The following is a 25,104-nucleotide window of genomic DNA, read 5'->3' on the forward strand; positions in this document are numbered from 1 at the left end:
GAATTAGAAAATGGTTGGAGGGGCCACCCAGCATCTTAATGGGGGCCATATTTGGCCCACAAGCCATAAGTTGATTATCACTGTCATACTTTTTTTGTACAACCATGCATACAATTAAAAGGCCATTAAAACAGCAGTATACAACACCACAGCCTTATACAGCAGAAACTTTAGGTATCTAGCTTTTGTTTTATTCAGAAATATTTCGTTTTATTGTAAAATCCCATATGACTTTTAATTTACATTTCATGAGTTAATTTACCCTAAATGAATATTTGTTGTTGTTTTTAGCCTTCCTGATATATTGTGTGTGCTGATTGATCTGTGTGGTCTGTATTCTTCTGCTTCTACCAAGGTTTGTAGCCTGCAGTAAAGCAGGAATATAAAACAGTTGGATGCCTGCAGGGCAAATATTGAAAGGCAGTCGATTTCCTGTGGGAGAGCCCCTCACCCCCACTTTCTCATCTGCACAAACACACACACATACACACGCGCGCGCGCGCGCCTCTCCATCTTTCCCCCCTCTTCGCTCACACACTTGTCCAGCCGGTCATCATCACGCTGCGGGAGCTGTCCGCGGTGCTGAAATCAGCCTCCTGAGGGGACACACTGCTGCCCCTCACATTTCCCGGCTGCAGCTCTCCGTCCACAGACCGCACCTCCAGACGGATTAAGGAAAGTGGAGGGAGGTTAAATATGAGGCACTAATTACCGTCTACGAAACATGGAGCTCGGCTACCCTCTTATGGCAACCGTCAGGATGATAACCACTTAGGTTTGAGACTTTATTGAGGAGGACATGAATGGGGAACGGGTGTTTTGACGGCACCTAGTAATAAATTCACAATTATAAAAAAGTCAAAATTAACGAAAATAGTGAGTTGATTAAGCCAGATTAAAGCAGTTTGTTGTTGGTTTTGTGTTATCACACTCAGGACAAGTTTGGTTTCCTCCGTGACATCTTACGGACTCTTTTCAAACAACCCTTTAAAAGTTGGCTCAAAGTAATTAATAAACAGTCTGTTATGTGGTTTGCTAAAAAAAAAAAAAAAAATGAATTGAATATTTCAGATAGTTAGCTTAAAGTAATGTTTTGTAAGCTAGAAGTAATTTTAGCCACATAGCCTAGTTCTTTAAAAAATATCCTAATGAAAACAAAGGTTTAGCTAGCTTAAAGAAATTAATATACACTGTAAGTAAGTAGCTAAAAGTATAATGAATAAACAGTTGAAATGGCTAAAAGTGAAACAAGTTTTACAATTGCTAAAAGTAATAAACATTTAAAATGGTAAGCTAAAAGTAATAGGCAAATGGTTGAAATTGGCTAGTTAGCATAGCTGACAGTTGGCTAATTGATACATTTTTTAAAATGTCTAAGCTAAATTATGGATAAATACGTCAATAGTTGAAATGGATAGCTTAACTAATGGATAAACAGTGGAAACGTAATGGAAATTTGTTTTTAAATAGTTAGCTAAAGTAATATTAATTTAATAGTTAGCCTAGCTAAAAGTAGGGACAAAAACGAATTAAATTGTTAGCTAAAAGTAATGGGAAGTTTAAATAGTTAGCTAGTTATATATGAACTGTTTAAAACAGTGAGCTAAAAATAATGATGAAGACAGTTTAAATGAGAATCTAAAAAAGACAAATTGTTAAATGGCTGAAATGGCGAAGCTATTTTAAAAAATGAAACGGCTGGAAACTATTGATAATTGGTTAAAAAGTAAGCTTAACTCATGGATAATAGTTAAAATTCAAAGTAGCAGATAATGTATTGAAATAGCCAATGACATTTACCTCTTTGATACACGGTTAAAATGACTTAGATGAAATTATTGGACTTTTGAAAAAGTCAGTAAAAGTCATAAAATATGTTTAAATATAGCCTAACTAAACCTCGTGGATATAATGTCCTGCTTCTGCCAGTCCAAATGCAATTGACCACACAGACTTAAACATTAGTGCATTTGTGTTATAACTCCGTACTGTATTTTGATATATTGTTTTTTCTCTTAATGTTGTTGTTGATGTCCATCGGTATATACAGCTTTGTTTAGATGCTGTTGTTGAATAAAATGTGTGCTTTTGCAATACTGTTTGATTATGGTCATGCCAGCAGATATTATTTGAACTGAAAGATATTGATATGTCTCGCATGTAGAGCATTACATTTACATTGTAAAAGAAGTGGTTGCGGTCATGTGACAGTGGTGACAAACGGGTTAAAAAGCACTGGTAGCATCTGCCACTTAAATTACCTTAGTTGCATATAAAGTAAGCGTCGTTTGTGGGACAAGGGTCTGAAACCCCGCACCATATTTTGTTAACGTCCCCCCACCCCGATCCAGCGCGCCTCCTCCTCCCAGCCCACCAATGGGCAGCACCTATTACCAAATTATTATCCTCTGTTGCAGCACTTCAGTCTCTCGCACCGGCAATAGGCGTTCTCGCAAAAGAGACGGAAAAAAATGTGGAGTGAATCCAGTCTGCTTCTGCGAGGCTGGCGGATCAGAGCGAAGAGGCAGCCCGTGTGATGCTGGCGCCGCCGCCGCCGCCGCCGCTGCTGCTGCTGCTGCAACACCTCTGGAGGCGATGCAGGAGACGCGGTGCAGCAGGCACTAAAGAAGGAAGGCGGTGTAGCCTATAGGAGGAGAAGACCAGACAGACTACTACAACACCGCCTGATGGGGAAGCGCTGACTGAGAGAGAGAGAGAAGAAAGAGAGAGAGGAGAGAGAGAAACAGCGCATGGTGGAGAAGAAGGAGTGGAGACAACCGAAGAGCACGGGGATTAGGTGGTTGAACCCGTGATCGCCCAGTTTCAGCACCGCCGACGGAGACCCCAAGCATCCAGTCGCTGTTTTTTGGGGAAGAAAAGCCCCAAAAATAAACCATGGTGGTGACGGATCTGCAATCAGGTAGCCCCCCCTTTTCCCTCTGGGTTTTTATAATTAGACATAGCATGGTGAATAGGACTGAGAATGAGACTGATGTTTTTGGTGATGGGGAAAAGGTGATTGTGGAGGAGAGGGGAAGGGGAAGGGGGGTTGGCCCGTATGAATTGTAATGCGCTTGAATCAAACGCAGTGGGAGATTTACACAATGGGGAAAACACTGCAGAAAACAATGCCCCTATTAGATGTATTTCTCTGATCCCACATCAGCATTCATAGCATGTGTGATGTTTGGATGTTTAAGAGTTGCAGCCTCATTGAGCAGATTGTCCCGCCGCTTGATTTACTGATTCCTGTAATGGTCTGCCTCTGTATGCAGCGGGGTGAAGAGTTTCTTTGTGTGAGTTGGGCTGCCCTGTTAGGATTGCTAGACCATTATTTATGCAGTGGCTATGATATTTGGTGTTTTTCTGATGCAATTTTGTTCTTTTTTTCCGTCTGTGGATGTGTGTTACAGCTCTAAACAACAAAGTGAGCAGGATTTCAGTCATGGCGAGGCTCGTGCTTTCCCTCCTGCTCCTGTGTGGATGCCAAAATAGGTAAACCAAGAGATAAAAAGCAACTTAAAGTGTATTAATTATGAGAGCAAAATGTCTTGAAGTTTTTGCTTGATGACATTCAAGTGTAAGTTTAATTTTCAGTTGCAATCACAAATTCGTATTGCTCCAATTCTATTCATACATATGTGTTTGCTGAGGATTCCTGCTAGCTCTGCCCTCTTCTCTTGATCGCATATCCCATCTGCACTCTGCTACATCACTGCTTAAGTGGCTGTCCTGCACTCAAGGAAAGTGAACAAGATCTTTGGGCGATGCTGTCAGTAAATCACTGGAATAGTCCACTCTCATCTGAGTAGATCAATGGCTTTTAGATCATATGTTCAAACCTAGCTTCCTGTGCATGAACACAGTGTTCTTCGTTTAAAAAAAAAAAAAAGGAGTCATTTTCCTCATTTCCCAGCTACAGAGACTGTGCTCATCCAGACATAATGCCTCGCTTCTTGCCATATTTAGCGAGGGGAACTCATTTGTTTATATTTGGATCACATGTCAAAGCCTTAATAATCTCTACTGGTAGTTGTAAGCACTGCTTATGTTCAATAATTAATCACAACAAGGCTGTCCTTAATACGGCGAGCTAATTAATCACAATAACCATGTCACATTTGACGTCCTGCAGTTTAACCAACGCCGGGATGTTGTGAGTGTCTTTACTCGTGTTCCCTTGTCTCCTCTCCCAGTTTGTGCCAGTCCACGGAGGCTCAGAAGGAGGCGGCCGCCAATGACAACAGCACAGTTTTCACCCGGATCCTGGACGGGCTCCTGCATGGTTATGACAACAGGCTTCGGCCAGGACTTGGAGGTTTGTTGGGGATCTTATTTCTCATTCTAGCACCTTGAGTCTTGATTCTAATATCATAATGCCAAAGTGGAGCCCCTGGGCATGCTAACCTAACCCGCTAACCTGGACTCTGCTGTGGGAGGCCCCATTTCTTGCTGTGATTTCATGCACTGATTCATGGGAAATTGCTGGAAGACTGGCAGATTCATGGGTAGAAAATGTGTGAGCAGATGTGAAATTCTGCCTCCGTGTCAGCTGAGGTGAAAACACGTTTCAGATGCTGTTGTTGTTTTTGTCTGAGGACCATGAATGCATGTCGTCTTTTCTTGTACACCTGGTAAATTGGATCTTTCTGTGTTCTGTTTTGGACTGTCCAGACAAAACAACATTTAAAGACATCCCCTTGGACATTTTTCTAGATTTTCTGACATGTAGACTAAGTGATTAATTGCCTAATAGTAAAAAAAAAAAAAGAAAGACAAAAAATCCCTTTAAACTTATGTAGCTTAATGTAAAGTTTTGCTGTTTTATCATTGTAAATTGAATCTCTTTCTGGTTTGGACTGTTGTTCAGACAAAACAACATTTAAAGACATTACGTTGGATATTTGTCTTTTTCTGACATATATACTACACATATATCCCTTCTTGTACACCACTGGCAGGGAGAGTAAATCAATCAAGCCACTGAATTCAGTGGTGTTTTATTCACGCTCTTCACCCTGGCAACAGGAGATAACCTTGAGAGCCGACAAACTGCCATTCAAAGATGGAGATTTCTTTTTCTAAGGGCCCCGCTGAAATAAAAGCTTTTCATGTTCACCACCCCTACCTCCTCGTTCTCTAATGGTGAGGCACTTACTGCATTTATTTCACTAATTTTCCCACCAGCTCTTTTATTCTGTCTTCGTGACTCTGGTCCTCACTTCAATTTCTTCGCCATGTACATACAGTGCTCGTCCCATAATGGGAAGACACCGGGCTTCTTCATGCCGTGATGTGTCATGGCAAAAGCCTGCTCTCACATCCTGGTAACGGTTGCTACCCTTGACAAGAGGGCCTATAAATACATACCAGAAAATCATTCAGGCCTTCGTTCAGCATTCAACAAGCTGCTCTCCACCAGCGCGGCCAATCCCGGCTCGCCACCGCCAGATTTATATGCATAACAGAGATTTTGTTGGCTTTGTGGGTACAAGCGCAGAAGAAACAATGTGCTACCTTTTTCACATCATCTTCAGGTGAAATGCATTGTGAGAGACGTTATGGAAATGTCTGGATTGATATGAATACTGATGTGGCGTATTGTCAAAGCCGTTCCATCTGAACTGAGATGGATCTCACCAGTCGATCTGTGTGGCAATAAAAGAAACTTATCCTTGAAAGGTTTGTTCTGTAGCTGCCATTCAACTAAGGATTTTAAAAGCCAGTGTTGATGCTGACTTTTATTGCCCAATTTCTTTAAAATTGACTGTTTTTTTCCAAAAGTTATAAGCAGCCAGTTTTTTTGAAAGTTTTTTTTTTATGGTGTAATGCTTCCAAACTAAAGCTGCAGCTCTTCGTCTTAAAGTGGAAGGACAGAAAATGAACTGGCAACTATTCTCATAATCGATTATTGTTAAAGTAATTTTATAAGCCAAAAAAAAATTGAAATTTGTGGAGAAGAATGTAAAGTGCTGGTGTTTTTATTATCGTTCATTGAATCACTTTTTGTTTAGGACTGTTGCACAGGTAAAACAGCATTTTAAAAAATAATTTTGGACATTTTTCACTATTTTCTGTACACTAAGTGATGTATTTATTAATCTTTTACGTGTTTTTTTTTAGCAAAAAAAGCTTAAGATGTATGTATAATGATATAAAGCTATGCTGTTTTTATCATTGTACATGGAATATTTATCTGCTCAGTTTTGGACTTTTCAGACAAAAGAAAATTAAAGACATCACCGTGGACGTTTTTCTAGGTTGTCTGACATGTAGACTAAGTGATTAATGGATATATTGTTAAAGTAATGTTAAAAAAAATCAAAATTCATGTAATTAGGTGTAAAGTTTTGCTGGTTTTTTTTTTAGAATTGATAAATTAATCTTTTTTTTCTGTTTTGGACTTTTGTTCAGAAAAAACTAAAATTGGTAAATTAATCTTTTTTTCTGTTTTGGACTTTTGTTCAGAAAAAACTAAAATTAAAGACATGACGTTGAACCTTTTCCAATATATAGACAGCACAATAATCATGTCGTGATCGTGTGACATATTTGAGCAACAAAACCTTCAAAATTGTCTTGTTAGAGGTAAAGTTTTGCTGTTTTTTCTCATCATTCTGTTTTGGACTGTTAGTCAGAATAAAAATTAAATTAAAGACATCAAACATTTTTCACTATTTTCGACATGTAGACTATGTGATAACTGATTCCTCTTGAAAATAGTCAGGAGAGTAATCGATGAAGAAACTTATTCTTAGTTGCAGCTCTTTAAAAACTCCACTGAGCAGTTAAAATGCAAAATATATACAGTAAATGTACTTTAACATCAGTTTAAGCAGATGTTTATGTGGCTATGGTCACGGGAAAATTAGTGAAAATGAAAGTTCCCTGCTACTCTTTATCTTTTTATTTGGGGAAAGAAATGCCCAATTTCTAAATATTGATCGGGCATGTCCCATGCATCCCCCCCTCCGAAATTTGCATTTACGCCACTATGGGTCATATTGTTTTCCAATTTAATTAATTTTAAATTGTGTTTCTTCTGATTGCCTTTTTGTGACCTCTCCACAACTCACACACTCTCATTTGCACTCTCAACAGAAAACGTCACCGAAATCAAGACGAATATTTTTGTCACCAGCTTCGGCCCGGTGTCTGACACAGAGATGGTGAGTTCATGTGCTGCGAACACCTCAGACACACAGACAAAAAGACTGGCTGAGGTGGACAGACGCGCACACACGTCTCCAAAGTGTGTATTTTTAGATGGAAACATATATTTACATTTCATGAGATAGATACCACGGCTCACGCTGTGCCCTGGAGGTGCGCTCAGGTCCTACAGCTGTCTGTCAAGATTCTTGTAATTGAGAGCAAATGAATGTGGATAACTTAAACATTTAAGATTTAATGCAATGTGGCTGGCCTATTCCAACTTGTTCCAAATGATTCCTCCCTTTATTAATCCATTCTCTTATGAACTATAAGGTTCCACTTGGATAGCAAAATGCATTAAACCTCCTCTTTCATTAAATCCTCTATTACACCCTGCCATATCCCTGGCACACTTTGACACAGCAGTTGCCACTTCCCTATAATTGACTTGAAAAAGGTATCGACAAGGGCGCATGATTGATTAATGAAATGTGGCAAGAGACTTGAATGGTTTTGCGGTCCATAGAAGCCCATATGTCAGCCTGCTAACAGCATCATTATTCTGCGGGATGGAGTATTTGTTTCTTGTTCGTTTCTTGTTGTTTTTCGGGTCGATATTTCACGCGCGAGCAAATTTATGATGGATTTCTGTTCCGCCATGTTTGATCACCATCGCTGCAAAATCTTAGTGGGTTTATGAAGTCATAAAGGAGGAGTTTCTGTCACGGCAAGCACAATGTTGGAGCATTTATGCTTATTGACAGTTGACTGTAAAGAGTTAGATTTTCTCTCTTTATGCACTCATTTGTATGCACTCTGAATTGTGACAGGAAAATGCCACAAAAGCTCCAATTGGAGTGTGGAAGTACCCCAATCTCATGAGGCTGCAACTTTAAATTTCTGATTTGGGTAAATGCTCTGAAACTTGAGAGTGAAACAGACGCAATGAACCAGAGGAATCCAGAAGAGGATCTTTTGCCTTTGGCATCCCTTCAGCATGTTTTGGGATGAAATGATCAGAGAGCAGACAGATTGGTAAACATGGGAGCAGTGTGAACTTCACTGACATCACATTACATAACTCTCACTACTATTTCGGGGCTCATATTTTCCATTTTTCCCAGCAGAACTCTCTGCAACCTGTCTTTTGCTCTCGTCTCAGGAATATACCATAGACGTGTTCTTCCGACAGAGCTGGAAGGACGAGCGTCTGTGCTTCAAAGGGCCCATGGAGATGCTACCGTTAAACAACCTTCTGGCCAGCAACATCTGGACCCCCGATACCTTCTTTCTGAACGGCAAGAAGTCTATCGCTCATAACATGACCACGCCCAACAAGCTGCTGAGGCTGAAAGATGACGGCACATTGCTGTACACCATGAGGTACATGCCGACACACATGTATTTACACGAACATGCTCTACATCTGAAAGGACTGAATGATGAGTTAGGAGTAATTTTAAACGCCTTTTAGTGTACAAGGTTAGAAGGCACTTGTTGCATTTTATTTCCGTAATTAACCACAGACAAGTACGCTTAGCTGCACAATGCTGAGCTTCAAGGTGCAGTGTCTCTATGCTAATATTGACGCACCAAATTCTTTAATCAAGTGGAGGACGCCTCCTGTTTATGTGTGCTGTTGCAGCTTTTATTGGATGTTAATGCAGGGACGATTTTTGAGAGTACATGGAAATGAAAAAAAAACAAAACAGCTAGCAAGGCCAACAAAATACACAATACAGCTTGGAACTGTGAGTCACTCACTGAGGGCTGTTATCACTGTTTTCTCTCTCAGTCTGCAGGAGAATAGTGTCACCAAGTGGCCGATTACAGGCATTTGATTTGTCCTGCACAAAGCTGTATTACAGTAATATAGAAGACATGTTTCTTTCAAATACTGTATTTCCTCCAATTCTTTTAGTTTAAATGTATAACTCATATTGAGACTTTTTTGAGAAATTGTGAAAAAATAAGATGATCTTTTCATTTAAATAGAAATGGGTGCAGATAAACAAAAAAAGTAAATATTAAAAATACATAAAATAAGAGGTGTATACTCAACTAGAATAGGCGTAGAAGTTACTGATATGAACTAACGGCTCCAGTCAAACAATGCCTGCATTCAATCCTCTGTAAAATTCCTGTTACTTTCGGAGTCACTCTTCTCGTCAAACTATCAGTTTAGTGTCTGCTTTGTTGGCATATTTGCATTTCCGAGGAGAGCAAAAGCATGAGTCGCCCTATTTTGTTATTCTCCCTCTGACTGGCAACTTCTTGTTGCCTTTGTTGGTTGGATTTAACAGGGTTAGGCAGAAGACGTGAGATTGGTTAGGGTTGATGCGAAGCCAATCAGAGGCAGAGTGAGGTGTGTCTTAGGAAATGCAAATTTGCACTCGGTTAGCACAAACTTCAAAACGTCTCAAGTCTGTTGTTAAACCAGTTAATAATTGTTTAAATGACCTTACTACATCTTACTACATTTTTCTCAATATTGAGATATTCATGTATTCCTGTTCTATGACAACTTGTTAATGTTATGTGTTATTTTTTCTTTAAGATAGATGCATGTTTTGACTTTTTATTTAGAAAACAGAAAGGTTTATATCATTTTTTCTTGTTGAATGGATAAATGTTGAAGCTCAGTATCTCAAAATGCGGATAAAACTGAATAATTCTTGGTTGACGGTTAGCCATGTGATGCCAACAGAAAGCTCTGTCACTTTGTGTGCAACTGGTCATACTCTCAGAGCTCACACTCGTGCAGCACCGACTATAACCCATACAGGATATTGCTTTAAGGGCACTAGTATTGGTACTGGTATTATCAATAAAACAGTCTGAAAAGTTCAGAAAATGACAACACTTAACTATAAAACCAGGAGAAGACAACACTTATGATATTACAATATCCAAAATCGATAGACGATATGTAGTATCACAATATCGATTTGTTGCCCAGCCCTATATAGTATGGTTAGTAAAGTATAGTCTGTATGGTTTATGGTAAATTTGAATACCAAATGGCAGTGTCTCTTTAACTGTTGGGTTTTGAAGAGAAAAAAAAAACTACAGAGGGAGCTCATCAATTATGGAAAGCAGCCTCATTGTGAACTATAGTTTTTGGCAGTGATGTATTGAACTGTAGTTTTTGGCAGTAATGCAGTGGTAATTTAGAAAAAAAAAAAAAAAAAACGGCCAACAACCAGATGGTGATCACTCTAAACTAAACAACCAGTGTTTACAACTTAAAAAGCTTAATAACCGAGAAAAAGAAATTGAGTCTCGATAAAGTGGCTCTAAGAGGGACAAATAGTTGTTTCTGTTTGCTAGAACAGTAGCGTAACCACCAGGACTCGCTGCGACCTTTGCACCAGAGAATTAGAATAATTCTGTGCTTATCCTCAGGAGTTACTGTAGCTGCAGGACTTAAGAGTGACTGTATCACGGATGAGAGCACTCTATCTGATACCAGTGCCACCCACAGGGGGAATCATGCTGGATAGAGGACAGATTATCCATATGCAACCACCCTGACATATATACATATCTAAAGAAGGACATATTTATAGCCAGCTCCTTGTCACATGCATCGGACACACACGTGAACACACACTGCGGGTGTCGGGGATGTTGTCTGCACTAATCAGTTATAGTGACACTCAACTTTGACCTTAAGGCTTAACGAGTGAGGGATTGTGTGAATGTACACGCGTTTATTTCCATATGTGTCATCTCATGGAAATCTGTGCATATGTCTGAATGCATGCATGTATACATGTGTGCGCATGACAGAGAGATAGAGAGAGAGCTTCGGTAATCTAAAAATGGCATCAGATTCCAGTTGAAACAAAGCAGCAGTAGGTTGCTTTTAATCGTCTAATTGTTACAGTACTGTGCTTGTCATTACCAGCCGAGCTGAACCACAGGCAGCAGCCCTGTTTTTATTTCCTGCAGAAACACACACAAACACACACATACACACAGGCCATCTGCGTACTTGCAGGTTATAGTTAACTCAACAGCAGTTTATTTTGTTTGTCTGTATGCCTGTTTGCATGATATGTTTTTCAGTTTCACAGTTTGTATCAATAGAAGGCAAAGCTTTTATTTTAATTTTTTTGCAGTATTTTTTTTAAATCTAACTAATACTAATTATAATACATTTTTTCACAACAGAAAACTACTGAAAAATTTTATATTTTAGCTGGAAAATTAGAAAAAGATTTTACATTACACGTAGCTGTAGTCATTTACATTATTTACTCTGACGTGCTGTAAAGAATCATTTGAGGCTATAAGCTTGATTAACTGCCGACCCTGCTCTGCTTTTATTTTAATTATTATTGTGGTTTTTTTTAAATACTATCATTGTTTTTAACCTTTTTTTATGTAGGTTGTCATTATTGCTATAATATTTAAAATAAAAGTCAGGTTATTCATTTACAGATAACATCTAAAATGTTACAGCGTTTTGTACAATTTAAAAAAAAAAAAAAACAAAAGAGATGTTATCTGTATATGAATAACCTGACTTTTATTTTAAATATTATAGCAATAATGACAACCTACATAAAAAAAGGTTAAAAACAATGATAGTATTTAAAAAAAACCACAATAAATATGTGTGTGTAAAAAAAGATATATATATTTTTTTTTTTTTTTGGGGGGGGGGGGGGGGGGGGGGGGGGGGGGGGGTGGGGGGGGGGGTGGGGGGGAGATTTGGGGGTGGGGGGGGGGGGGGGGCGGGGGGAGGGTAAAATCAGTATAAGGAGTATAAGGAGTTTGAGCACCACATGTGTACATCCCCATAAGATTCACCCACACAGACACACGTTCAACACAGATACTACAGCTAAAACATGTACAATCCACACTTGTAAGCAGAGGCACAGACATCCTGTCACATTACAAACATGAAATCCTCTCCCACACATGCACCATTTCCACATCACGTATGGGTGTCAGTGAAAGCACCTCTCTCATGTCGTTTGACAAGCATTACTCTGAGGAGGAGCGGCTGGTTTTTATGGAGCAAATTTCTATGCATTTGTCTGCGTGGATAATTCATACACCGCCCCTGTTCACAACCATCCATGAGCTTAATGCACACAGAGCTTGATGGCGGCCCATTATAGCCGGATACCAGAAAGGCTGCAACATGTACAGCTGGTTGAAGCCTTTATATCGCAGCAGAGAGAGAGCATAACACACCATTATCGTTAAGTACAGCTGAGTTGCCATTCATGCTCATAGTGATGGCCTTCTATCTTAGTGGCCTTTTATCTTACACTGACAATTCATAGGATTTACAATGACTTATTTAACCCTTTCTCATGTTTTAACACCATTTTTTCTTTCACACCTTTGATATATTATATAGGACCAGCTCCTGTGATGGCGATTGTATGTGATAATAGTTAAAAATGTGCTAGTTAGTGTGAAAAGACAGATGGTGCAGCATGCTGGTTGATAGCACAAAGCTGCTGGACTCAAAACTCAGCCCTCTTCTCTTTCGTCACGTCGTCCAAGTTCTCGACTTTTCTGCAAGGTCAGGCGTATTGGAAACTTTAGATTTCCCAGCGGCATCAAGGTCTGTGTGCTGGTCTGTTTCTGGCGCCTTACCCCTGTGATTTACCGCTTTCCATTCAGTCCACACCGGCTGGACAGAACCACAGGACTTATTCCAATCTGCTATTTTACCCCTGATATTTAAATTAAAACTGCAACACTTTAAAGGGGCTGATTTTCTGGCACTAATCACACCCTATATTAACAATCACTATCTTTACAGGCATCCCTGCCAACAGGGAAGGCCACATGAATAATTAGAACATGCTATGCATAGCCAACAGCCATGTTCTCATTTATTTATCCCAAAGACACTCTCCCCTCTCCTCCACACACAATCCTTCAGCTGTTTTAGACACAATAATGCAATTGAGTTATCCCGCAGTCATGTGGAAAGCAAGCTGAGCCCCAAAACAGTCGACTCTGTGGGGACCGGAGGTGGCCTCTTATCCCACTTTGCCATGCTTCACTCGCTTTAATGATATAATTGGGGGAAACCTCCAGCGGTGGGTACATACATGCAGGAGGTTTTGGAGCATAAAAAAATATGACCCAGGAGGATTTTGCCACATCTTGGTGACACAGATTGTATCATAGTTCACTGAAGGAGAAATCTTTTACTGTGGCTAATGTTGAGGTATGCCTGAGTGGTTAAAGAAGAGCGCCTTTAATGTAGTCAACGTGTTTTTTTGTGTGCTGGTTTCCACACCAATTATTTCCTCTTCATTCAGCCCATTAAGTTCAGTGAGTCCACATCATAATATCACTGTATTACTGTTTATCATCATGCAATGAACAAGAATACCCACAACAGCCTTGATTCAATCTGGGGCAGATTGCAAAAAAAAGGAAGAGCTATCAGGGTTCCCACGATCATGGTAAACCAGGGAAAGTCATGGAATTTTGCAATCACATTTTCCAAGCCTGAAAAAAGTCATGAAACTAGTAAAAATCAAAAAGGTTATTGAAAAATCATGGAAATGTGTTGTGTGTAATAAGTTTAATAACATTCATGTAATTGTTATGTAATTTCTGACAGTCCTTGAACATACCATGGGGGATACTGAAATTATGTTTGAATAGAGTTTGAATCTTACATGTTTGAAAAACGGCAGGCAAGTGAGGTAAGAAAAAAAATATAGTGGGTCTTGAAGAATCATAGAAAAGTTTTGAAATTTTGTCTATCACAATGTGTGGGAATCTGAATTATTGTGTTTGCATGCTTGATTCTCTTCATCATTTCAGGAGGTACCATGACAGCAGCTAAAATGACAACAGCACATTGTAAATGACGGGCAGAAAATTAGATTTGAAAATTATTTATGTGCTTATGATAGACTGAATAAATCTAAATGCAGGAAATAAACTTCACCTCAAGTCCTCCACGTTAATGGTGCCAAATATGAGATAGAGATAAGATTATGCGTAATATTCTTATTTGTGCAAAATGGAAAATGGCTGGTAAGAAAGGTTGCCCCAAGGATCATTACCAAAGTTCCTCTATCTTTTCAGGAGAGACAAATAACACAGAAACTGTGTGACCAGCAGGTGGTAGCATTGCCATTGTATTGCTGCTGAGAGAGGGGGTGGAGGTCGAAGTGACAAGCATGTAACTGTAATCATTTTGCTGCTTTAACAGAAAATCTCTCCCTTCTTACAGCAATTAATGTCCTTTTTTATCTTGTTTAAAGGTTATTACTGCAAAGACACTAAAGCTGTGACCTTTCTTATATTTGTTTCGGCAGCCTGTAATTTAAGTGATTCAGCAATTGCTGATCCTGTAATTGCACAGTGCTCTGTATACACACCCACTTAAATGTTCAAAGGTGGTAAATGCCAAACAACACGAGATTAATGGGTAAATTGTGTGTGTTTTTGCCTCAGACTGACCATATCAGCAGAATGCCCCATGCAGCTGGAGGATTTCCCCATGGATGCACACGCCTGCCCCCTCAAGTTTGGCAGCTGTGAGTAAAATCTCTGAATTTCTGCTTTTACACTCATCTTCACTGTACACTAATCCCAGCTATTGTGATAAACAATGATGATAATCAGTCCAACGCAATGAAATCTAAATTTAGAGAACAACAGGAAATCATTTTGAGTTAATTGATAGAATGCTGCTGCGGAGATTTAGTTGAAAAGTCATTATCTGGTGCAGATTGCCGACTTTGCTTTCCTTACATAAAATCTATGATTGTCAAGTTTGCGTTGAAAGCTTTTAGCAAAGATGCTAAGCTATTGTTACAGTAGCATAAGTGAAGTAAAGCAAAATGACTTAGTAATGTGGAGCAAGGGAAAATAAGTTTGCTAATGTTCAGTGCTGTCCTAACACATTCTGCAAGCTTCCCCTCGTACCCCCATTAAGAAAAAATAGAAATGATAATAATAACAACAATAATAAAAAACAGGGTCCAAAATTAACTCCCACCAAGCATCAAATGCAGGTAGATTTTTTGTTTGGTGAGTAAATCTCTCTGACCAAAATAGTCACATAATAAGAGACGATGCAGAGAGTCTCTAACACCTCTTAGTGTCTTACGGCCGTGCTGCTCCTGTCCTCTGCTGTGTGTCTGTGTCCGAGATGACTGACACTAACAGCGACAGGGACTTAATGGTGCATTCAGGTGCACCAAGTAAACTCTGGAGTCAAAGAATGTTAAAAAAAACACATTTGTGATTAGTTTCTTGTACTTTGGTGACAGAATTTGAATTATTAGATGCTTAAATTATAACAATCAATACCCCACTCATTAACTCTAAGAAGGCAGATTTTTTTTTTTTTTTTTTCAAAAATTAAATTAAGCTGTTGTCAACCAACCACATGATATACTTCAACAGGTCCACAAGAGTTTTTACTGCAGCACTTTTAAATAATTAGAGACTGAAGTCATACCCTATATGTGGCTGCCTGTTGGAAGATCCACTACAGCTGCTGGTCATAACAGACCATCTAAACCTGTAGCAGCAAAAAATAAGTGCAATGAAGTGAGCAATGGTGCATTTTATTGCTCCTGAATTTCAAGGTGTGTTATTTTAAGTTTTTAAGCATCAAAACCTTGACTGTGTCATTTGATGCAGTGTGCAAAACCCGAACGAAAAAGTATGAGTTTAAGAAGATGTGCATGCTCACTGACTGAGATCAACAGACAGTAGTCAGCAAAGTCTGCTGCTTCCCAGGGTAGACTTACCGGAGAGGATTATGAACCGCCTGGCTCAAATCACAGTGTCAGTGACGGCCAATTTAATCACCAGAATGCATTGCAAAGGGACGTTATCCAAAGTCTATGTTCTTGGCTAACAGGAATGTTGCAGATTGAGCACCTTTTTTTGATGCATTGTTCTCTGTTGCAAGTACTATTAAAAAAGATGTTGTAAGAGGTGACCACGAGACGAGGAGATAAGCGCATGTTCTCCAATGCTTAATTAGGCCAGTGATCGGAAGGGTTTCCCCAAATGCCTTCTTAACATAACGTCTTGGCTATGTGTCCTACCACTGAGGACATGTTTAGAAACTTGAGTGGCCCTGTGGGTATTTAAAGACAGATCTGGCCAAATGCCACACCTTGGGAGCTTCTTGGGCTAAAAGGATGAGGCTCTTATCCCCAGATTTCTGTGAGACGCAGTCCACACACACTCAAGGGAAGCACATTTGACTGCAATCCAATTACAGTGTAAGGAGCTGTTGGGCCAGCCCACGGCGAGTTCTAACCTAATTGCACAGGTGCGATGCCCTGCAGGTGAGAGGTGTAAGTGTATAATAGGAATAATGTGTTCATAGCAACACTGCACTGTGTAAGGTGAAGTGTAACAGTAGGGAGGATGTCTTTCACTGTTTGTAGTGCTGAGACTGTACGGCCTCAGTCTGACCTGAACACCTCCTGATTCAGCCTTTGTTCTCAGGTAGCATTACACATCACACAGGCTGGACCTCCACTGTCATTACTGCAGCGTAATGACAACGTTCAACCCAGCTGCCAGAATAAGTGTTAGATTCGTAGATTTCTGCAAACTATGGTTACATAGTTGTGGTTCGGAAAAGATCATGTTTGAGCTTAAGAGACCTGCTTTTTGCATTAATGTCACAGGATAAAAACAATCGCTTTTTCTTGCACTATCCGGGCAGAAAACGCAGTGATGTTTTGGTAAAAGAACAGCTGATTTTCATGGCATTTTCCCAGCAGGAAACAGCAGTATCTTGGTAAAAAAAAAAAAAAAAAAAAAAAAACCAACAACAAAAAAAAAACATTTTTGTGTCATTATCCCAGCAGGACACACAGGGATGTCTTGGGGAAAAAATAAATAAATAAAAAGAAATTATGGCACTGTTCTGACAGGAAATGCAATAATGTGTCACTTAAAAACAGTTGCTCTCTGTGGCACCATCCTGATTAACAACACAGCAATGAATCATGAAAAACAGCCAGTTTTGTTGCTGTTGTTCTCAGACAGCGGTCTGCAGTGATCTGCAGCTCTGCACGATCACTTCAGAGATGTTGATATGTATGAAAATTAAAAATGCAATCTATCCGTGGGTGACAGACATGCACAATGCAAAAATGTTCCTCTGGCAACTGGACTTTATAGTCAAACCTGCACAGCAAAAGCAAATAAACAAAAGACTGCAATCCACTGTATCCACTGTTTACTATTGGACATCAGTGGGGGATAAAAGGAGACAACATTTGGTGTAATGAAAAATGGGCAAAATTAATCCCTCATGTATAAAAAAAGCCACCAAATCTCTCCACCCCCCTCCTCCTTTTACGCAGAACATCATGATTTGATCATTCGGTGTTGAAGAGAGCAGGAACTACAGAAATGAGTGTGAAAGGGTTTTCCAGGCTGGCCAACAAAATGTCTTTATTTTAGGCCTTTATAGGCGGACTGGTCCAGAAATGCCATTGATACTACGCAAAGTATCTACCAACAACATGTTGTTTTCAGAAGAAAATACTCAAGTGAAGTACAAGTAACTCAAATTCATACTTGAGTAAAGTACTCCAGTAAATTTGCTTAGTTGCGTCCCACCACTGGATATAAGGAAAGCTTAACCATGACTCCACGCTGAGATTGCAGTTACTGTGATTTTCTATGCAAAGCTAAAACTAGTTGCCTTCAATATAAGTGGGATTTTTCCACAGTCACGATTGCTTTTCCCACCACATTTCATTTTGTGGAATAAAAAAGAAAGAATCACCACAATTCAGACCCTGTTCTTAACTACCTTTTGACCATATTTGCAGTTACTGCATTTTGGCTTTGCAGGGCATATTCCCAGTCCTGGACCACACTGATGATGGTCATAATAGCCTCGAAGTGCACATTCATACACCTGTCTTCCATGGCTCCTTGTGTCCCCTTACTGGTGACAGAGAAGTGATTTGCTGTGTAATAAAAGCACAAGGGCCTGCTCTAAGGTTGGTCCAGGTAAAGAGCAATTAATCCCTGATTCTGGCCTACAGTACCTGTGTCCTAATTTAACCACTGGCCTGCAGCCACACAGCTCTCACACATGCGCTAGGTAGTGAGCTCAGCCACGAGTGGCTTTTAATTCAAGATGCAATCCTTTTAAACAAATCAAATGGCTGCTAAACATGCTGCAATTTCTTTTTTTACCATGCATCTTTGGGAGTTAAGACATTGCTAGTTTCTGGAGTTTTTTGTTGGAATTGTTGGTGCATCAGACACTCATGCTGTAAACACTTTTTGATGAATGGCCTGGAAAACCACCACAACCATGACAGTCACATTAAATCAGCCTCAGTTTAAGGTCACTGGTTGAGCTCATACAGGCAGAAAAACAGTTGCTGAAGAAAACTACTTTCCCCCAGATGACCACATGATTGCTATAATCGACAGCACAAAAAAAGAGCGGTCATGTGCAACTTTGCAGAGCTGGTTTTCGTAGCGAGGCGGATGTTGAGACAGTGTCAGTTCTCTGAGTAAGTGCGAAAGGATGCAGATAATGATGTGTGCAGAACCTGGCCACGTGAGCAGAGAAAAACAATGAAATCTGCTCTAATGAGTCATCTTTCAGCTTGTCCTGCCTTCAACCCACATTGATCCCGCTGAACATATGTAGTAGTGAATCATTTTTTGATTGCTCTCCTTCTTGGAACCTTTCATATTCTCAGACACTTGAATTACTCTTATAAATAAACCTGAACAGCAGAGAGGCACGTGCAATCCAAACCGCCAGATCTCAATGAATTTTCAGGATAAGAATTTCCTCTTTAACCAACATCAGTTAGGACTTAGCGGGTCACACAGAGGGCTGAAGCTGTCCCAAAGCCAAACCATGGCCCAAATTCTTGTTTGAAACTACTAATTCTGCATGTGTCTTGCATGCAACTTTCACATACAGCCTTTTTAGCTTTTGTTTTTTTCAGTTTGTACTCACCACAAAAATGACAGCAGTGGTTCCACAACCTGTGTTTTATATGCTTTTCTGACAGGTGACCTTTTGCAGTTGTGGGAGTAATTGACTGTTTTCTAAGCCGCACTCCATGAGTTGCTGTTGCTATATCTGTCAAGTTTTCCATCCATCTCGCTCAGCACATATGCAGTTTACAGTGATAACATGGCAGATTGGCACCACTCAGACTTCTTGTAATTTCAAGGCTAATGACTGTAGATTTCACAGTTGTCTGCTAACACAAGAATTGTTCTTGTAATGCAGTGTGGAGCCAGGCAGTCCTTGTGCTATGAGAAAATGTACAATCAGACTGTTATTTGTTCTAACATTACACCCTATTATGTTTGCTTAAATAGTTGTTCATATATTAAAGATTATGTTTCACCATAAAGAGCCTGACAGAGCTGCTAACACAGGGAGGAAATTCAATAAGGAATGCACCAGTTGTTAACAGACCTCTTTTAAACATAGCCCATAACCTCACAAGCTAATGTGACCTAATAAGTAATGTGCTTCTTGACCTTGGGATGCCCAGTTAGTTAGCCAGACATGCTAATGTTTGCAGCTTCTGTTACAGCAAAAAAAAAAAAACATTGTTAAATTCAGTTCAGACAGCATGATGTTGTTATATAGGCCCAAAACAGTTCCATCTTTTCCCAGTTTCAACTTTGGTTTCCTTTAACTATTTAACTACTTATATTTAACTATCATGTTTCCAGCCTCAGCAGTAGCAAGTAGTTTTATTCGTTAATTTTGCACAGTTCATACAAATCATACCAAAGTGACATAGAGCCTGCGCTTACTTTTGTTGTCTGGAGATGGAGGGCTATTTTGACCAAAACATGATCTTTTCCTTGCCTTGTGGGTTTTTTCCCAAAGCCTTCGAGTTAACCAAAGTGTTACATTATAATGTAACATATTCATGGTTTGCAGAAACATACAATGCTGATTTTTTCTGTTAAGCAGGTTGCCAAATTTGTTGATACGAGCATTCATTCTCTGCACAAGTGTTCAGTAATTTTGAACTTTACTTTCTAGATGTTAATTGTCCAGCTATAGTAACATGCTGTTAAAATCTGATTGGAAATCAACCCCGTGCTAATTCTGTGCTGATTATTGACATGTGTGACACACTGAATACTAATTTGACTCTAATGTTGTTTAGGAGTGACACATTGGGGTTTGCGAAATCCTCTGCATTTATTTTCATGAATGTTTCAGGCCACAGCACTCAGAGTGTGTAGAGCGACTGTATAATAAGTGATGAGTTTGGCTGAGTTGTAGCTCCCCTTGCCTCACACATAAGACGGGAGCAGCAAAGCATTAAGCGTGAACTGTTGAAAAGTTGGCACAGGTGCACCGCCCTGCCTGCCAAAGTCTTTAGCTCTTCCTCTGCGTAATGAAATTCACCAATAATCCCTTATTGCAATCTAACTACCCTACAATTAAAGGTGCTGGCCTTTGACCTGACAGTGCTCTACATATAGAGTACAGCAGTCGCCAGCTGCCAAGTGAGCACCCACAATGGAAGCACTCAGGTTAAGATGTTATCCACTGGACAGAAATAAACAACTTTGTTACACAAGGCCAAGCAAAGGGTTTAATTAGTGTTTGTCACAATCAGCAGAACAAGTTGCTAACATGTGACTGTTTTAATGAACCTGTCTTATGCTCTGTTTATAGATATTCAAGGGTCATAAATGTCACACTTTTAGAAATTGCCAGCTGCTAAAAATACATTTGGCTTCACAGAATTCCCTGTCCTCTTTTTCAACATCTTCTGTTTTCCCCCCAATTTCCTCCTCACTCTGTCTATTTTCAGAATATGTTTTTAAGATCATCAGTATTTTTCAAATATTATGTAAGTTTACATTATCACAAATAGCTTTTCACGGCTTGCTTCCTCCCTTTTTTCATCCCTTTTTTTGTGTCGAGAATACGTCAAAGTCTTGATAAAAGGCGGATTTAGGGAAAGGACAGCAATCACAGTAAACAGTAAATAAACTGCATAAATTATTCTCAAATAAATAGTGCGCATGAATCTCAGGTCAGATAAAAACAAACATTTGAGATCTAAAACATTCAGTTGAATAAATGTCTCTCTCCATGCCAGTTACAGTTTTCATCGTTTATTTTCCAGCCCTCAGCAGGGGGCAGGTGATGGATCGATGTCCAGCGTTTGTACGAGATTCAGCATGAATAAATGAAATAGCAGGAGCGGCTGCAGTGTCTGAGCTCTGTTTTTCATCACAAGTGTGATGCAACACATTACGGTTAATCTGACTCGGTCTGGTTCCTGCCGACAGGGGAGCTCACCTCTGACCCAGAAGTGTGGTTTAAACAAAAATACACTCAAATACCCACCCACATACACACACACACACACACACACTCACACATAAACAGGCGTGCAAGCAAAATTCTGTTTCTGGCTTGAAGCCTGTGGTCTAATCAAAAAGTGCTAGAAAGACTCGGCGCCAGCAGTCAAATAGACACATGAGCACATGGGCAGCTACACATAAATGAGGGATGACAGGGTTCAGACTAACTGTTGCTAAGTAGTTTAACTTGCATTTTGGATATTTGTATATGACAAAAGAACATGTTAAATTCTAAATTTACAAGCCAATTTGAGTCATCTCTGTCTCTGTCTCTCTCAGATGCCTATCCGGTATCAGAGGTGGTCTACACTTGGACTCAGGGAGCTGCTAAGTCCGTGGTTGTCGCAGAGGACGGTTCCAGACTCAACCAGTACCATCTGATTGGGCAAACTGCCGGCACAGAGAACATACACACAAGCAGAGGTGGGTGTTTGTGAGTGTATGTCTACTTGTACAGAAAAGACAATCTAATTTAACACTAACAGAGAAAACAAACAAAAAATGCTACTAGAATAATAATAATAATTATAATCTTTAATTGTATAGCACCTTTCACACATAAAATGCACCTCAAAGTGCTTTACATGCAAGAGTGCTAAAAATTAAAGATTAGAATATATAGAAATATATATATCAATAAAATAAAATAAAATAATCATCATTTTGCTACTGGAATAGTGGTAGTGGTAGTATAAACCCTTTCCCACGAGGCAAAAAACCTACTAACAACCAGGTTCAACAGGTGCAAACTTTCCCCATGTGCTGGGGATGTATAAAGACAGCTTGATACAGCATTGGAGGTTGGGCTCTGTTCATTCCTATGAAAGTTGCTCTGTGGCGTGTGAAGCCAAAAATGTTCTAGGGTATAGAATTTCCCAGATTTTCTGCATCGTTGAGCCTACTAGGGATTTCGCCAGCCAAGCAGCTAACTTGCAGTTTATCTCTCTGCAAACTTGATTGTGGATAGCAATGAATTTAATCATGCAGCTTATGTAGACTTTTGATATGATAAAGGACCAAATGGATCAAATCCCGATAGTGAAACAAACCATTTTGTGTTTGTGATGCTCAAAAAATGTATCCACTGATTTTCAGATGCCCTTTTTCTCCTTATAAATCCCAATGATATCACATGACAGACCCTGTTATAATTCCACAGTTTGGTCACTGTCAGATTGGCTTCAAAAGCCCATCGCTTTTCCATTGGACTTGCAGTGGACACACTAGTTTTCGCCCCTTTTCCAGCGCAATGCCATGACACTCCATCACAAGCAGCAGCAATTAAACATCTTTCCCAATTATGCCTGGGACAAACTGCCTGCATCAGCAACGCGGGAGCATCATAAATACTGTTGGGGTTTTTTTTTTGTCAGTGCCCATATTAACGATTAGAGCAGCCACACTGCCAGCGTGAGCAGCGCTGCTTCGGCACGGCTCAGCTGCTTCTCAGCTGCAGCACATCTACAGAAACAGAGTCCGATTAATTTTTCTACGTGCAGCACCCAGTTTTCAGCAGAATTATGAAGATAAAATGGTGTCGTGATCATTTTATTGACATCATACCACCTTTTACTGCAGTTTCAATTACTCTGTCAGACATTAGGAAATACAAATATATCTGTTTTACCCAACCGTTCCCATTTTCGGTTTCAAAATAAAAGCCCTCTGACAGTGTTTCTGTCAACGGAATCCCATCAGTTTTTGACACAAGGCATTTTATTGTGAAACATATGTAGGACCATGTTCTTGTTGCAATATTTAACTGCCCAGAGCAGCACAAACCCACAGGGCATTTTCATATTAACCCTTTAAAACCTCAGCAAATTGGTTTGATTTTCTTTGCAAAAACATGTGGATAAGGCAATGAGCAACTACACAAGACATGGCCCAAAAATAAGCAAAAAATTAGTAAAAAGTTACAAGAAAATTACCTGGAAATAAGCGCCAAAAAAGTTAAAAACAAGAACATGAAAATATGCTGAAAATTGAAAATAAAATATGTATACCTTCTTTTCTATAACACCATTAAAAAAAGTGAGGCATACTCATCTACTGCAAAGCCCTGTACACCCCTCTGGTATACCGGCAATGGGAAAGGAGGGTTGTTGTTTTTCTTTTAACTTTGTCTAGTGTTTTTTCTTGCATTAATAAAAATCTGCATATTCAGCACATGCTAATTTTGGCGAGAAAAGAGTGTAAGTGTTGGAGTTTAAGTAAAATAAGTAATGAAATTAGCAGTATAGTAGTGCACCTTAATTTCAGAGGATGAACATTTGATGATGTGCAACAAGTGATGCAAGACAAATAAACATGTTCCTCAGACAGCTGTGGAACATGAGCTGCAGCGTACACAGTACAATGGAAAAGGACAGAGGCTGTACCAGATTCAGTTTATGTCAAAGGCTGAATAATACACACTGTGAATGCAAGCATAATGGAGTACAGTATTGTTGAGGAATGATGTGAATGTCAGGACATCCAGTCCATATAATTTCATTTGATGAAGGGAGCAGGCTAGTAATAGCTGTTGCTAGGAAACGCATGCAGTGCTGTCCATTCAAAGGTTATCAATTATGTGTATAGTCACTGTAGCATGTAGCTACCAGTAGTGCTGTAGCTGTAACATAATAGAGGGGGGAAATCATATATTACATTCACTTGCCAGTCTTTGGTTTGTTTTATTTTTCTAAATATCTGGATAAATATCTGATTTTGTTAATCTCTCTGATACTATTTAGCAAGTTATTTCATATGCCATTGTCAGCACAATGTTAGAATTTCCTTCTTCCCAGTTCTCATCATTACTAAACAGTAATTTCATCAAAATATCCGTACAGATATGTGCTCAACATTTCAAATCAATCTTTTACTCTTCATCTGATCACAACCATAAAAGCAAGCGAACGTTAGATTCATATGTCAAGCCACTCGGCTTCACCTGTGGTTTCCAAACTTTTCCTGTCAGGGACCACTTTCCTAACTGACAACCTCTAAGAGACATAAATTATGTATCTTCTATAATATAAAATTGAAAAAGTCATGGAATTTCTCAATTACATTTTCCAGGCTTGGAAAAGTCATGCAATTTGTCAAAAACCTTGAAAATTGTGGACTTAACTTGTGTATAATGAAATTGTAATAATAATCTTAATAGATAACCTCCCACACAATTTTACATGAGGGCAACTTATTTTTCTGTAGCTTTTGAAGTGAAGTAGCTCTAATATGTGTATGTAATATGTAATATGCCTCCATATATGCCAGCTCACAGAATGTTCCAACAGAGTTTAAAAAACACTCTGAAAGTCGGGCAAGACATTTTTTTTTATTATGTGTCCTTGAAAAGTCATGGAAGTTTAGAAATAGTGTCCATGAAAATGTGTTACGTCACCTTTATATACAGCGCCTTGCTGCTTTAAATACTCCATGTTAATCTATAGAGCCAAAAACACTATTTACGTCTCTTTGAGTGCTCAGCTGTGTAAGGAAATGTAAAATGTAAAAATGGCCATTTACGGGGTTTTGTGACATCGTGACAGCTATAGAATAATACATTACCCTTTTATCTATTGAAAGGCATAA

At 39.3% G+C, this 25,104-nt stretch overlaps 1 protein-coding gene across 1 annotated transcript in view; it reads left to right on the plus strand.

The window, feature by feature from the left end:
* The first annotated feature begins 2,522 nt into the window (after window positions 1-2,522).
* LOC121962718 (gamma-aminobutyric acid receptor subunit alpha-5-like) overlaps window positions 2,523-25,104 on the plus strand; it is a 32,761-nt gene continuing 10,179 nt past the window's right edge. The window contains exons 1-7 of the mRNA XM_042512977.1: window positions 2,523-2,920; window positions 3,414-3,495; window positions 4,197-4,318; window positions 7,102-7,169; window positions 8,318-8,538; window positions 14,608-14,690; window positions 21,802-21,945. Of these exons, the coding sequence (XP_042368911.1) occupies window positions 2,896-2,920; window positions 3,414-3,495; window positions 4,197-4,318; window positions 7,102-7,169; window positions 8,318-8,538; window positions 14,608-14,690; window positions 21,802-21,945 (745 nt within the window). The 5' untranslated portion in view covers window positions 2,523-2,895. The remainder of the gene's footprint in view (window positions 2,921-3,413; window positions 3,496-4,196; window positions 4,319-7,101; window positions 7,170-8,317; window positions 8,539-14,607; window positions 14,691-21,801; window positions 21,946-25,104) is intronic.

This window comes from Plectropomus leopardus, chromosome 24 (assembly GCF_008729295.1).
Source record: "Plectropomus leopardus isolate mb chromosome 24, YSFRI_Pleo_2.0, whole genome shotgun sequence".
NCBI classification, from domain to species: domain Eukaryota; kingdom Metazoa; phylum Chordata; class Actinopteri; order Perciformes; family Serranidae; genus Plectropomus; species Plectropomus leopardus.